We start from the raw sequence: 14,289 nt of genomic DNA, 5'->3' as shown, positions 1-14,289 counted from the left end.
AACACCTTGGTTTTATTGTGCACTCCAAAGTCAAAATCCTAATTTTAATAATCTATAGACCTCCTAAGCCTAACAGTGTTTTTATCCAGGAATTTGCTGACTTTTTATCATCTTTTATCACCAAGTACGACAAGATTCTCATTTTAGGTGATTTTAACATCCATGTCTGCTGTCCTTCTCAGCACAGATTTTATGGACACTTTGGACTCTTTTAACCTCACTCAGGCAATTAAAGTTCCTACTCCTTCCAAAGGTCACACCCTTGATCTGGTTTTACACCATGGTCTCAGCCCCTACAACTTTGAAACTAAGGATATCTGTGTGTCAGATCATAAACTTGTTTTATTCAGCATGATTTTATCATTTTTACCTGTCCTTGAAAACATAGCGGTCCCTCGTTGGGTTTTTAATTCTATGTCTGCTAGCAAGTTTTCTATGCTTTTTACTGCTGCTTCTTTAAGTGCTTTTAATCCTATTCTTAACACAGAGGAGCTGGTCTCCCTTTTTAACCACATCTGTGAGACTACCCTGGATTCTGTTGCCCCCTACAAAATCAAGAAGTCTTTTAAAACTCCGCAGCCCTGGCTTAATGAAACAACACAAGAATTAAAAAGGGACTGCAGAAGGAAATAAAGACAATGGAAAAAAACTGGTTTAAATGTATTTTATGAAATTTGGAAAGATGCAATGAAAAACTATCAAAAAGCAATTAAAGAAGCAAGAGCATTTTTTTATTTAGGGCCCGAGCACTGAAGGCGGTGCGAGGACCTCTTGAAATTGAAGGAATTATTATTAGGGCCCGAGCACTGCACGCAGTGGCGAGGACCTATTGGAATGCAAGGAATTCTTATTATTATTACGCCCAAAAGATTTGCATATGTGGCGGCTTTAACATGCCCCAAAACTCATCAAATCTGGAATGTGCATCACAAGTAGGAGAAATTTACGCGTGATAGTGCTTTCGTGAATGGGCGTGGCAAAATGGCTCGCTAGCGCCCCCTAAAGTTCAGCCCCTCACACAGGTTTGACCTACGTGTACCATATTTGGTGCACATATGTATCATGGCAGGACCTACAAAAAAGTCTATTATGGATATACCCTAAACCCAACAGGAAGTCCGCCATTTTGTTTCTTATGGTCATTTTTGGCATATTTCACCATATTCACAGGGTCCATACTTTAAGGAACTCCTCTTACAGACTTAGTCCCATCCTTTTCAAACTCGGTCAGTGTATTGACAAGACATTGGAGATTAAAAGTTATCAAAAAGCTTGGTTTTTAAGAATGGGCGTGGCCTCGGCGGGGGGGTCAAAGTCTGATGAGGTGTTCTCAAAATCTGATGAGGTGTTCTCAATCTCCTCCAAATGTCACTGCTTTCATGAGGGTACTGCCCTGAACACATAGGCATATTCATTTTTCTCTCAAACTCATAGCGCCACCTACTGGTAAGAGCCAGAACTACTTCTCATATACAATGTTCAATCAGCTTCAAATTTTACATGCATGATGACAGTCTCAGCCTGAACAGGTCTACGTATTAATTTTTTGTTCATACTCATAGCGCCACTTACTGGTAAGAGCCAATAATACCTCTCACAAACAATGTTATATCAGCTTCAAATTTCACATGCATGATTATAGTCTCGGCCTGAACGGGTATTAATTTTTCGCACATACTCATAGTGCCACCCAGTGGAAAGAGGCAGTAGTAGGTCTCCTATACATTGTTCAATCTCTCCAAATTTCACATGTATGGTGCCAGTCCCGGTGTGAACAGATCTAAATATTGATTGTGCTCATGCTGACAGCAGCCCCTACTGGTGGACAGCCTGTGCCTACAGCACATCCTGTGCTTCATGCACACCCCGCTTCTGAGGTGCACCCCGTGTCTGCAGCACACCCCGCGGCCGCGACAAGTCCCAACGTGGCCACGGGTGCGAGGGCCCGTTCATCGCCGCTAGCGGCTTTAATTCTTTCTTTCTTTCTTTCTTTCTGGTGCCAAATGAATCGCATATTTGGCGGCTTTAACATGCCCCAAAACTCATCAAATTTGGAATGTGCATCAGGTCTGGTGAAAAATTTGATATATTGTGGGTTTCGCAGATGACTGTTGCAAAATGGCTCCATAGCGCCCCCTAGAATTTTTCTAAAACGCCTCCCCATAGAGGTTACTGTCACCTAGGTGTATGAAATTTGGTAGGCATATTAAAGAGGCCAAGACGCACTAAAGGCCTCTTGCACCCATAGCTCAAACCCAACAGGAAGTCAGCCATTTTGAATTGATTTTACAAATAAAGCCTATTTTTGGCGATTTACAGGGTGCATACTTGAACGAACTCCTCCCAGAGACATCCCCCCATCCTTTTCAAATTCGGTCAGTGTATTGACAAGACATTGGAGATTAAAAGTTTTTGAGAATGGGCGTGGCCTTGGCGGGGGGTCAAAGTCTGATGTTCTCTTGGCAAAATGCAGAAAAACTGAAAATCACTGTAACTCTCATATACAGTCTTCTATCTTCTTCATATTTCACGTGTATGACAAGAGTCCCAGCCTGAATACAATTACAGGAAAATATTTCCCATCAGGCCTAGCGCCACCTACTGTAAACAGGAAGTCACATGTTTTACTCTACAAGCCCCACCTCCAAAGTGATAAAACATATTAACCTCTAATTTATATCAGGAAACTGTTTAGACTTTGATTAAGGTTTGTGAAAAGCCTCGCTGAGGTTTCAACAGAGGGCGTGACCCTGGCGGTGCGGCGAATATAACCTTCGCCATGATGCCTCGCCATAACATTTAGGCATTGATAACTCGCCTGTACTTCATCCTGTCTGCACCAAATTTCACATGCTTGATAAGAGTCCCGCCCTGAACAGATCTACACACTCCATTTCATACCAATCCTATAGCGCCACCCACTGGTGAGAGCCTGTATCAACTCTCACATACATTGTCCAATCTCCTCCAAATTTCACAGCTTTAATGAGGGTACTGCCCTGAACACATCTGCATATTCATTTTTCTCTCATACTCATAGCGCCACCTATGGGTAAGAGCCGGTACTACCTCTCACATACAATGTTATATCAGCTTCAAATTTCACATGCATTATTATAGTCTCGGCCTGAACAGGTCTACAAATTAATCTTTCACACATACCCATTGCGCCACCTACTGGTAAGTGTCAGTAGTAGCTCTCAAATACAATGCTCAATCAGCAGCAAATTTCACATGCATGATTATAGTCTCGGCCTGAACAGATCTCCATAGGATTTTGGGTGATGCTGATAGCACCACCTACTGGTGCACAGCCCCTGGCTGCAGCACATGCTGTGGCTCATTCACACTCTGCTGCTGCAGCACACCCCAAGGCTGGCTCGCACCCTGCGGCCGCGACACGCCCCAACGTGGCCACGGGTGCGATGGCCCGTTCAATGCTGCTGAAGCACTAGTTCTAATTAAATTTTATCTAATCCCTCTAACCCCAGAATTTTATTTAAAATTTTAGACTCTGTAAGCAGCCCCTCCCCCTGTAATTTTAAAGATGCCTCACATGAGACATGCAAGAGATTTTTTAAAATTCTTTACAAATAAAATCAATGACATTAGGCAACAGATTATCCCCCCTGACCATGCTTTACAACCCCACACACATATTAATAACTATTTTAGCAATTTTACCCCTATTTCATTGCCAATTTTATCAGAAATTTTATCTCTTATGAATCCAACCACCTGCAGCCTTGACGCCATCCCCTCTAAATTTCTCAAAGAAGTTATGGACAATGTTGGGCCCAGTATTTTATTAATTATTAATAGCTCGCTTTTAAATGGTCATTTTCCTTCTGTTTTTAAACATGCTGTGGTCCAACCTCTTTTAAAGAAACCAAATCTTGATTCTGATGTTCTTAGCAATTTTAGGCCAATTTCCAAACTCCCTTTTTTATCCAAAGTTTTAGAGAAATTGGTTTCAACACCAATTTTTAGCTTTTATGAGTCAAAATAACATTTTTGAGAAATTTCAGTCAGGTTTCAGAGCATTGCACAGTACGGAAACTCCCTCCTCAAAATAACAAATGATCTTCTTTTAGCTGCAGATAGAGGAGAGAGCGCAATTTTAATTCTTCTAGATCTGAGTGCGGCATTTGACACAGTAGACCATGCTATTTTAATCAAACGTCTCGAGACCTGGGTTGGCGTCAAGGGCACTGCTCTTGGTATGTTTTATTCCTATCTTTTAAACAGAACCTTCGCGGTCATCATGGGTAACCATTCATCCTCCACCTCTCAGATTGCCTGTGGTATACCGCAAGGTTCAATTTTAGGTCCACTTTTATTTTCTATTTATATCTTCCCACATTATTCATCGCCACAATCTCTCTTTCCATTGCTACGCAGACGACACACAGATTTACCTTCCGCTGAGACCTGGTGACCAAAAAAGCCTAGCTGCTGTTTTTAACTGCCTCAGGGACATTAAATGTTGGATGGCGCAAAGTTTTCTGCAGCTCAACGACTCAAAAACAGAAATCATACTCTTCAACAACCCCAACTCGCATATCAATCAGATTGAAAGTTCCCTTGGCCCACTGTCTTCAAATATCACACACACTGCAAGAAACTTCAGATTTTTGATTCAGATTTAACATTCCAACAACACATTAAGAAAGTCGTTCAGTCCTGTTTCATTCAATTAAGATCTATTTCCAAACTCAAATCAATTCTGTCACACGCCAACCTGGAAAAATTCATTCACGCACTAATCTTTTCTCGACTCGACTACTGTATTTTACTTTCCGGTATCAATCATAAATCTCTCTCTCGCCTCCAACTGGTACAGAATGCAGCAGCTAGGCTTCTTACTGGTTTTAACAGACGACATCACATCACTCCTATCCTTGCCTCCCTTCACTGGCTCCCTGTCCGTTTTAGAATTGATTTTAAGATTTTACTGATCACTTTTAAAGCTCGTTTGGGTTTTGCCCCGATTTACATTTTAGAAATGCTGACCCCTTATGAGCCATCTCGCGCCCTTAGATCCTCAGATGGGGGCCTTCCTGTCGTTCCAAAGTCGAGGCTCAAATCTAAAGGTGAACGTGCTTTTGCCGTCAGAGCCCCTCGGCTTTGGAACGTCCTGCCTGAGGAGATAAGGCGTACAGAGTCGGTGACTTCTTTTAAATCACTTCTTAAAACTCATTTTTACAGACTTGCTTTTATGTGATGTTTACCTTTTTAAATGCATTTTGAAAATGTGTTTTTTATATATATATATATATATATATATATATATATATATATAAATTTTTTTATTTTTTTATTAATTAATTAATTTATTTTTTATCTCTCTTCCTCTGATGTGATGTCTTCTTTTTATTTTTCATCTCTTTATTTATTTATTTTTTGTATTATAACCTTTTATGGTCTTTCGTTGCTTTTATTTTTATTTAATTATTTCATTTATTTTCCTCTTAATTTGCATTGCTTATTGCTCGAAATACCTCTGTTTCTGTTGTCAATTTTTCTTCTTTTGAATAACCTCGGTTTGGCCTCATTGTTGAAAGTTCCTTAAATCTGTTTTGTATTCCGTAATCCTCCTGAGTTCCTGCCTTTGCTTTGTCTGTCAAAGCACTTTATTAACATTCTGTTTTTAAAGGTGCTATATAAATAAAGTTATTATTATTATTATTATTATTATTATTATTATATGCTCACATTGGGCCCTTATACAGCATGGCTACCTGTGACTGCAACATAGAGGTCAGTTAGTAACTTGATTTAGTTTCAACAGTGGACAGTTGTATTTAACCTGTGAACAGTGTGTTTTTTTACTTATTTTATATATTAATTATTTATTAATTTATTTTCTCTAGTTCCTTAGTTGGTTTTATTTGTTTTGTTTGTTTGAAGTTTTGTTTGAAGGCCTCCCTTTTCTTGTTTGTTTTTCCTTTTCTTGTGCCTTGCCTTTTATGTGCTCTTGGATAAAAATGTTGTTGGGTCTGGGCGGTGCTTAATATTAACACAGGATCTTTTGAATTTAAATGTATTAAATTTAAATGTATTAAATTATTTATTACATTTAAATTTACCATAAAGCCAAGATGTTCAAATGATGTAAGGGGGGGGGGGGGTGGATTTCGTGGAAAATCCACACATTCACAAGACCGCAACAGTGTAATGCTCTTGTATGCTAAACTGCACCAGGGTACTCTCTTGAGGAGTATCGAAATGCAAACAAACTTTACTCGAACTCAATACTCTCCATTCAAGATCAGATAGGATTATGTAAATTACCCAAGCACTAGATGAAAAGACAAATTTAAAACTTCAATACAATTTTTGTCTTAACAGACCTTACTTAAAGACAGACTTAAAGTCCAAAATGAATGCCATAAATTGAGTGGCCCTTTTTGTCTTTTTGTCTCAGATGAATTACTTATTAACCAGGAACTCTTAAGTTCTTGGATTAAATTACTTTGCGGCTAGATGGTATTTTTATCTGAGCTTTTTCAACAATGTCTGCAAGCCATTAGTTGCATGCTGCGTCTACTTGCAGCTGGAGTGCAGGGACATACTTAATATTTCTGGCAAATAACACTGTTTTGCTATTTGCCTGCCATGCTGTGTTTCTGTAACCAGGGAAGGCCTGTGTGCTCAGATGTCTGCTGGATATTCACAAAGTCTTCAGAGAAAATGACCTGGCCTACATACTGAATGATCTCTACATCACAGACTACTGCATCTGGATCCAGAGGGTCAAGTAAGTTCACCAAACACATGAAACAAACGCTCACCTCACAAATATTCATCTGCAGGTAAATGCCATTCAGTCCCAAAGATCCATCAGTTTTTTTACACAGAGATTGCCCAACAATGCTGTAACGTGGCTCTGCTGTTACACCACCTTCGTTACACCAGGTGCAAACAAACAGCGCAAGCTTTACATATATAGACAGCACTCTTCCAGCTGCCGGCTCTACCATCTATACAGATGCCGTTTCGCCTCTGTTACTACTCTGTTTCTCCCTCCACTGCTGGCTCAGAGGCGTAACGCCTTCGCCCCACCATTTGGCCTTGTGACTTTTAGACACGACAGCGAGAGGAAAACGGTCCCGTCTTGACTAGACTGTGTAAAAGGGGCTTGAGCGTTTAACTTTCAAGAAAGTAATGTTGGAAAAAGCTATTCAGGTAGTTTAAACACAGTTATATGACCAACCAACCTCCATACAGTCTTCACTTCGCTTACAGTTGTGATGGAAATCTAAAATAAAGTTGACTATACAAGAATGGTCTCTTGAGGTTTTATTGTAAGCCTTTGCAGAGGGGTCAATCAATCAATAGAGAAAGTCTGCAGAAGAATGACAAATTGGACTGTACTTATATAGCGCTTTTCTTGTCTTTGCGAGCACTCAAAGCTGCTTTTACACTACATGTCAAATTCACTTAATCACACACACATTCATACACTGATAGCAGAGGCTGCTACGTGCCTAACTGTCAATCAGTAATCGCATTCATACAGCAATTTGGGGTTCAGTGTCTGCCCAAGGACACTTCGACATATAGGGAGCTGGGGATCGAACCTCCAGCCTTCTCTACCACTGAGCCACAGCCGCCCCAAAGAAGTATCAGACAGTTGACTTAATACCTGAGCTGACTATGACATGTTGTTTCAGGCTTAGGCGCAGTTGCAAGGAAGTGAAATATGAAAACAGAAGTGTGAAATGTCTGTCAAATTCTAGTCAAGTCTGGTAGGTTTTCCTGTTTTCCTGTCAAATAAAGTTCAGAGCACTAAATGGTCAGATCAGTAAAAATTTCCATTACATGTCCTCCCTTTTATCATCGTATGATAAAGAAATGAGCAGAGCATGTTTTTACTGAAACCACTACAGGCCCATCCTGAAATGTCATGTGGGTCAAACCAGGACATACAGGCAGATCTTGGAAGTGGTACGGAGAGTACAGAAGCAGGTGCAAGAACTACCCCTGGGCCTCCACTCAGGCCCTTGCACTAACCTCCCAGGTCTGCTGAGAGGTGCAAAGCATCTCAGATGTTACTGGCTAGGCCAAGGGTATACATCAGGCATTAAAGTTGTCAATCGCTATGGCGGAAATCCATCAATTTAATAATTTTATTGAAATCCAGAGGCCATGTATGCATGTGTGTGTAGATCCAACGGGGTTCTCCGCTAACACTGTCCAACGGTGAACTCACTTAGACATAACCTGTATATGGTAAAGTAGCCACTGCCTTACAGAATAACACAACATCATTAACACTGCAGACTGTAGAAGCTGACCTTTGATTAAGTTACAAATTCAGATCAACAATACAAAATATAATAAATATAAAAATTATCAATAAAACCGGTCAGGTCACCATGGAGAAACTCACAAGCCATCCAGAATGAGCCATCAATAATTATAATCTTACTGAAATAGGCCATTCTACATAATGAGCACTCTTGGCCAAATGGCCTCGAGGTTAATTTTAATGCAAATACTTTTTAGCACCTTAACTTCAGTCAGTAACTTTAGTATTAGTCCTTGTAGGGTAATGAAGTAAAAGACCTGAGTTTGCTTGAGTTTGTTACTTTATATCAAGACCAGATGTTGTTTTCTCCTCGTATTCTCTAAATTCAAACCACAAGGCTTCATTTACAGATTAAAATTACCATTTTTCCTCCCGGGGGAAAAAGCCCCCAGACCTCCCTACCAACTTTTGTCACCCTTTTCAAAATATCAACAGATTGCCGGATTTAAAAATTTCCCATAGGAGTTGAACAGGTTAAGCTACTTTGTGCTTTGCTACTAGGTGCTAGTGTTAAAAAAATATTTTTCAGTCAAAGGATTTCTTTCTTGCTTTAATCCCTGAGACATGCAAAGCTGAAACCGTCTCTGTTGCAAAATCAATTAACAGTCAATCATGATATTTTATTGTTACAAATGCATTTGTATATACTGTACATCATTCTATAAAACACGCCTTGCGCATAAATCTCTACAGTGTATGACCTATCAGTTCTGCCCTTCATCAATCAATCAATCAATCAATCAAATTTTATTTGTATAGCACCAAATCATAACCAGAGTTATCTCAAGACACTTTACAGAAAGAGCAGGTCTAGACCGACTCTTTGTTATGTTACCACAAGGGCCTCTGTTTGGAAAACTCTAAAGCAGGGGTCTCAGACTCAATCAGAAAGGGGGCAGAATGTAAAAACTGAGGAGGGCCCAACGGGTCAACATTTTTTGGACAACAGTATAAATAAACCAAGTTTTCATCAGAGGTATTGTGACAAATGAGCCATAAATAAATCTGAACTTAACTGCTCCAAACACATCTTATAGAATTCAGAACAAACCAAGGGTATCAAAAAAATGAGATCATATTTAAAATAAAAGAAATCAGCATCATTGATTTGTTCATGTCACCCTCTCTATCAGCAGTTTTTCACAAAATAATTTCCCAAAAAGTTTTATCACATGCATCAAACACTTTCAAATGAAAATCTTAAAAATTATTTTTTTTAATTCACAACATCAAGAAAAAAAGAATATTTCAAATCTGATCAATCTGCTGAAAATGTGCAAATATTTCATCCATAAGAAGTCAGTCATTTCAGGAAAAAGGTGCAAAATGAGAAAAAATATTTAAGTGCACTCTGTTCATATTTGCCAGAGCTAGATCAGCATCTTTTCTTGGCTGCAGGTTCATTCATGTTTGGGGTTAGGTTCTGAGTTGTGGACAATCTCAGGATGGAGTGAAGGTGTGCATCAGTTGCTTACAGCTTGGCTTAGTGCAGTGAGATGCTTCGCTATGTCGTACAGACATGCCAACTCACACAGCCTATGCTCGCAGGTTTTGATTGATACGCCCGCTGTTGCAGTGCATTCTGGGATTTGTAGTATCAGCGGTGTGCGTGCCGTATACCGGCAGGCCAGTTATGACAGAAATATGATATTATCTAACAGGCCGGATATAATTGTATCGCAGGCCAGATGTGGCCTTGAGTTTGAGATCCCTGCTCTAAAATAAATAAAGATCTCTGTAACATTCTGAGTGTATAAGGAGCTATTGACAGAGGTCACGGATCACATACTCCTACTAAAAAGTGGCCAAAAATTCCACTTCCTTTAGATGAGAAATGGAACAAAAAGACCACTTGCGCTTACTACTCAGTCAGACAGAAAAACAGGTAAAACCTCTTCTGGCTTAAGAGGGAAAAACCCATAATGTTCTATCTCTTATAAACAAAAGTTATTGTCAAAGGTGAATTAGTAAATTTTCTTTAATATTTTAAAATAAAAGGACTTAAACACATCACAACGTCCAGGTAGATCTCCATGGACTTATGCGCTCCTAGGAGCCCCTCTCCTTGCTGCTCTCAGGCTATGCGAAGCACTGCAGCAGTTAAGGTAATTTTTATTTAACAAAAATGTTTTTGACAGCTTGGTTTTCTTTATTTCGTTAGTTTTTGTTAACAATAATAACCTTGGATAGGCCTCTAGGTCTGCATGCGAGTAGATCAGGTCGGTGTAGGCTGGTGGGGGTGTCTCCTCCGGTTGTGCTGTCGCTCGAACCTGGCCTGGTTGGGCTGCCTGGCCCACCTGCCTTGTTGGGATGGAGCCGAGTCGAGGTCCAGGTCCTGCAGTTTAAGGCTGCTTCCCAAGTCTCTTAAATTGCATCCATGTTTCCTTCACTTGCGTCGTTCATTTTCGTCTTAGTCCCTCCCACCAGAGATGCGAGGAAACCAAGAGAGGAGAGAGGAAACGAGGGAATGTTTTTTAAGAGACATGAGACGTCCTTTCCAATGAAGCGTCACGTGCTGCGAAGTCCGTTTGTGATGATCGCGTCAGCTGATCTCCGCTGGATCAGCTGTCAGTCTGCTTTAACAGCTGTTTGTGTCTGCACACATGTGCACTGTATTAATTCTAATAAAACACACAGTAACAGTGTTCACTCTCTGTAACCTGTTACCTGTGTAACAAACACCTGCACATGAAGAACAGGCTGCAGTCTGTGTTCCTGCTGCAGAGCCATACGGACATTTCCTACAGCACTGTGTCTTTATATTATTTGTTCATTATTTACATTTGTGATCACTGATCATCTGATCTGAATTAATTATTTAATAAGCCCAAATACTGTCTGTTCATGACCTATGAAAATGATTTATTAGGCTCAAAGTTTCAGGATAAATAGAAATCACGTCACGCTGATCAAACCCGACCTCACTGATGATCACTCTCACACGTAGTGTTACCTGCTGACAGAGAGACTCTCCTGCTCCCTCTGAATTCATTCATTCATCCGTAATAAAAGTTAGCAGAGAAATAACTGATCATGACGAGAGGTATTTCTTTAGATTAAATTTAATAGAAATTAATCTGTTTTTGATACTTTTGATTTTTAGACAACTTATTTTTACTCAGATGTTGACCCATCATAGTCGGTTTCAAGGCGCCCTGTAAAGTCTGTTTTAAGGTCTGCTTCTTCCTCTCTGCGATATGAAACTCCGGTGATGTTGTGAAGTTTCCCATAAGTCCGATCTGCTGCAGCGTCCAATCACTAACTGATCTCTAATAAGGGGGCGTGTCGGCCAGTAAAAGACTTCCGTAGAGGCTGCTCTCGTGTATCCTCGCTTATCGCTCCTCGGAACTCCCTCCTCTCTCCTCGATAGCAGCGATAAGAGCTTTGAGACGGTCCTCAATATGGCGGCTCCGGAACTACTTCCGGTTCGGGCGAAGAGCGAGGAGCGAGGAGCGAGGAGCTATCAAATAAGAGACTTGGGAAGCAGCCTATGACACTGAGACACAGAGGAGGTGTTCTCTGTCCCTGCCTTTGTATTTCTATCCCTTTTATGTGCTTCATTCAGCCATGGATTAAATGCATACCAATCAGCTCTAAATCAACACTTTCCTCATATTGCATTTCATTTTGTCAAATTGCTGTCCTAGTGTCTGATTTTACACAGTCTTACAGCATTGCGGAAGCAAATGAGGAACGAGGGTGTAAACAAACAGCGTGAACTACATCAGTGGTTCCCAAACTTTTTATGCAGGGCTCCCCCTTGGTAAATGAAAATATTTTCAAGCCCACCTACCCCTCACCATATTCATCGACACATAAACATATATCCATATACATTAACACACGCAATGAGACACGTGCTGCTCCTCGATAACTTTTGGCTTGTCAAAATGCACCTCGCAATGATAAGTATCATTATATTATTATATGATAAGTAGCAATAAGTTTGCTGACTGTAGCTTAATCAATCATAGGTGAAACCACATTAGCTGTGGGTAGTATTAATTCCTCAGCTATAGTGTGCAGGTTTTTACACAAAGCAACTCTGTAAGCTACTTTATAAGAGGCAAGTTGAGCATTTGATGGCACAGATTAAACTTTAGTAAAGCCACTCTGTTTGGCATGACAGTTGAGTAAAAAGCTGAAACCACCATCACAATTGTGCGCATGTGCAATAGTCACATTGCAGGATGTGCAATAGTGAAGCAAATTAAGTGAAACATATTCATATATGAAAAGAACTGTGAAGGTGGTGATAGAGGGACAGACTGAAACACGTAGAATCTTGGCAATATACTCTTCTTGATCACATTTATTTAAGAGACATTGGCATTGATTGACAGTTTTTTCATAGAGTCAGTTACTGCTGTGATCATAGGTCCATAGTTACGAGACACTAAGTCCTTAACAGCTGGAGTGACATTGATAACAAGATATTTAAATCTGTCCACTGCATTGTCAAAAGGATTACTAACAACTGGATTTATTCTCTCCTGCTCATTTAAAAACATGACAGAGGATTTTGTCTTGTTGACTTTAAAGTCTGAGAACTTTCCAAATGTGTCAATTAAGTTGGTTAGTTAAGAATTGATTTGTTTAGGTCTGTTAGAAACAGGAGGGTACCCTTGGCATACATTGCAATACAATGTTCAAAGTCCAACATTCTTATACTTGAAATTGAGGGGTGTGATCTCACCGCTTTTGCAAATGGCTCCATGGCCAAGACAAAGAGCATTGGTGAAAGAGAGCACCCCTGGTGGGTACCTCTCGAAAGTTTGAAAGGGGATGATATTAAATAGTGGGTGGAGACTTCTGCCACGAGGTCGTCGGTTTACAGTATTTAAATCAATTTACAAAAGTAGTCACCAAATCCAAATCGAGATGGCACATCGAATAAGTAACTCCACTCCACCCTATCAAATGTTTTTTCAGCATCTAACAATAGAATGACTGTGTCAGGGTTCCCCTCCTTCATATGTATCAAGTTCAACACCCTTCTGACGTTATGGAAGGCCTGGCTATTTTTAACAAAATCATTTCAGGCCGGATTGATCACAGTCGGAAGCATCAATTCTGATCTTCTAGCCATTACCTTAGCCATAATCTCAGCATCTGCATTAAGCAGTGAAATGTCTATATCATGTACAAGCGGCTGTGGCTCAGTGGTAGAGTCGGTCGTCTTTCAATCGGAAGGTCGGAGGTTCGATCCCCAGCTCCCTCAGACTACATGTCGAAGTGTCCACTGAACCCCAAATTGCTCCAGGTGGCATAGCCAACGGGTATGAATGTGATATCTGATTGACAGTTGGGAATTTTCATGGATCAGTGTATGAATGGGTGAATGTGATATGTAGTGTAAAAGCAGCTTTGAGTGGTCGCAAAGACTAGAAAAGCACTATATAAGTGCAGTCCATTTACCATTTACCATTTACCAATCTGGGAGACAACCCTGTGCAAAGGCTTCTTCATACATGGCTAAAAGAGGTTCAAGTATTTTATCTTTGAATATCTTGTAAATATCATGTGGGAGTCTGTCAGGACCTGCGGTTTTACCTCCCCTCATATTGATAATAGCATCAGAAATTTTGGAAGCCTCCAATTTCCCATCCAAATGTACTTCCATCCAAAGTTTTCTGGGGATTCAGATGTGTAAAGTGTTTTGTCATTTATCTCCTTAGGGTCTGTTGTTATGTTCCCACTTTGAATTTGAATGGCATGAATTGCCCTATCTGTATCCAATTTTTTAATTGCCAGCAAGCCAGCAACCTCCCAGGTTTTTCACCTTGATCATTATAACTCTATTTGAGCCAGATTAAATTATTTTCTGCCTTTAATATGGACATCTCTTCATATTGTGCTTTCTTGTTATTATTTTGGAGTCATCCTGTTGCCAAGCTCATTCATTTCCAGTTTAAATTTGTTTGTTTTTGAACTTGAATATGAAATGATCATACCCTTGATGTACGCTTTAAAAG

At 40.1% G+C, this 14,289-nt stretch overlaps 1 protein-coding gene across 2 annotated transcripts in view; it reads left to right on the top strand.

The window, feature by feature from the left end:
- shq1 (SHQ1, H/ACA ribonucleoprotein assembly factor) overlaps positions 1-14,289 on the top strand; it is a 51,229-nt gene that overhangs the window by 34,833 nt on the left and 2,107 nt on the right. For both annotated transcript variants that reach the window (XM_069678229.1, XM_069678228.1), the window contains exon 11: positions 6,640-6,760. In XM_069678229.1, the coding sequence (XP_069534330.1) occupies positions 6,640-6,760 (121 nt within the window). The remainder of the gene's footprint in view (positions 1-6,639; positions 6,761-14,289) is intronic.

Source organism: Semicossyphus pulcher, unplaced genomic scaffold (genome assembly GCF_022749685.1).
Source record: "Semicossyphus pulcher isolate SPU_LCO1_2020_fin unplaced genomic scaffold, fSemPul1.0.p SCAF_3, whole genome shotgun sequence".
NCBI classification, from domain to species: Eukaryota; Metazoa; Chordata; class Actinopteri; order Labriformes; family Labridae; genus Semicossyphus; species Semicossyphus pulcher.
The sequence above is the reverse complement of the archived record's forward strand: the minus strand, read 5'-3'. Positions and strand labels throughout refer to the sequence as shown.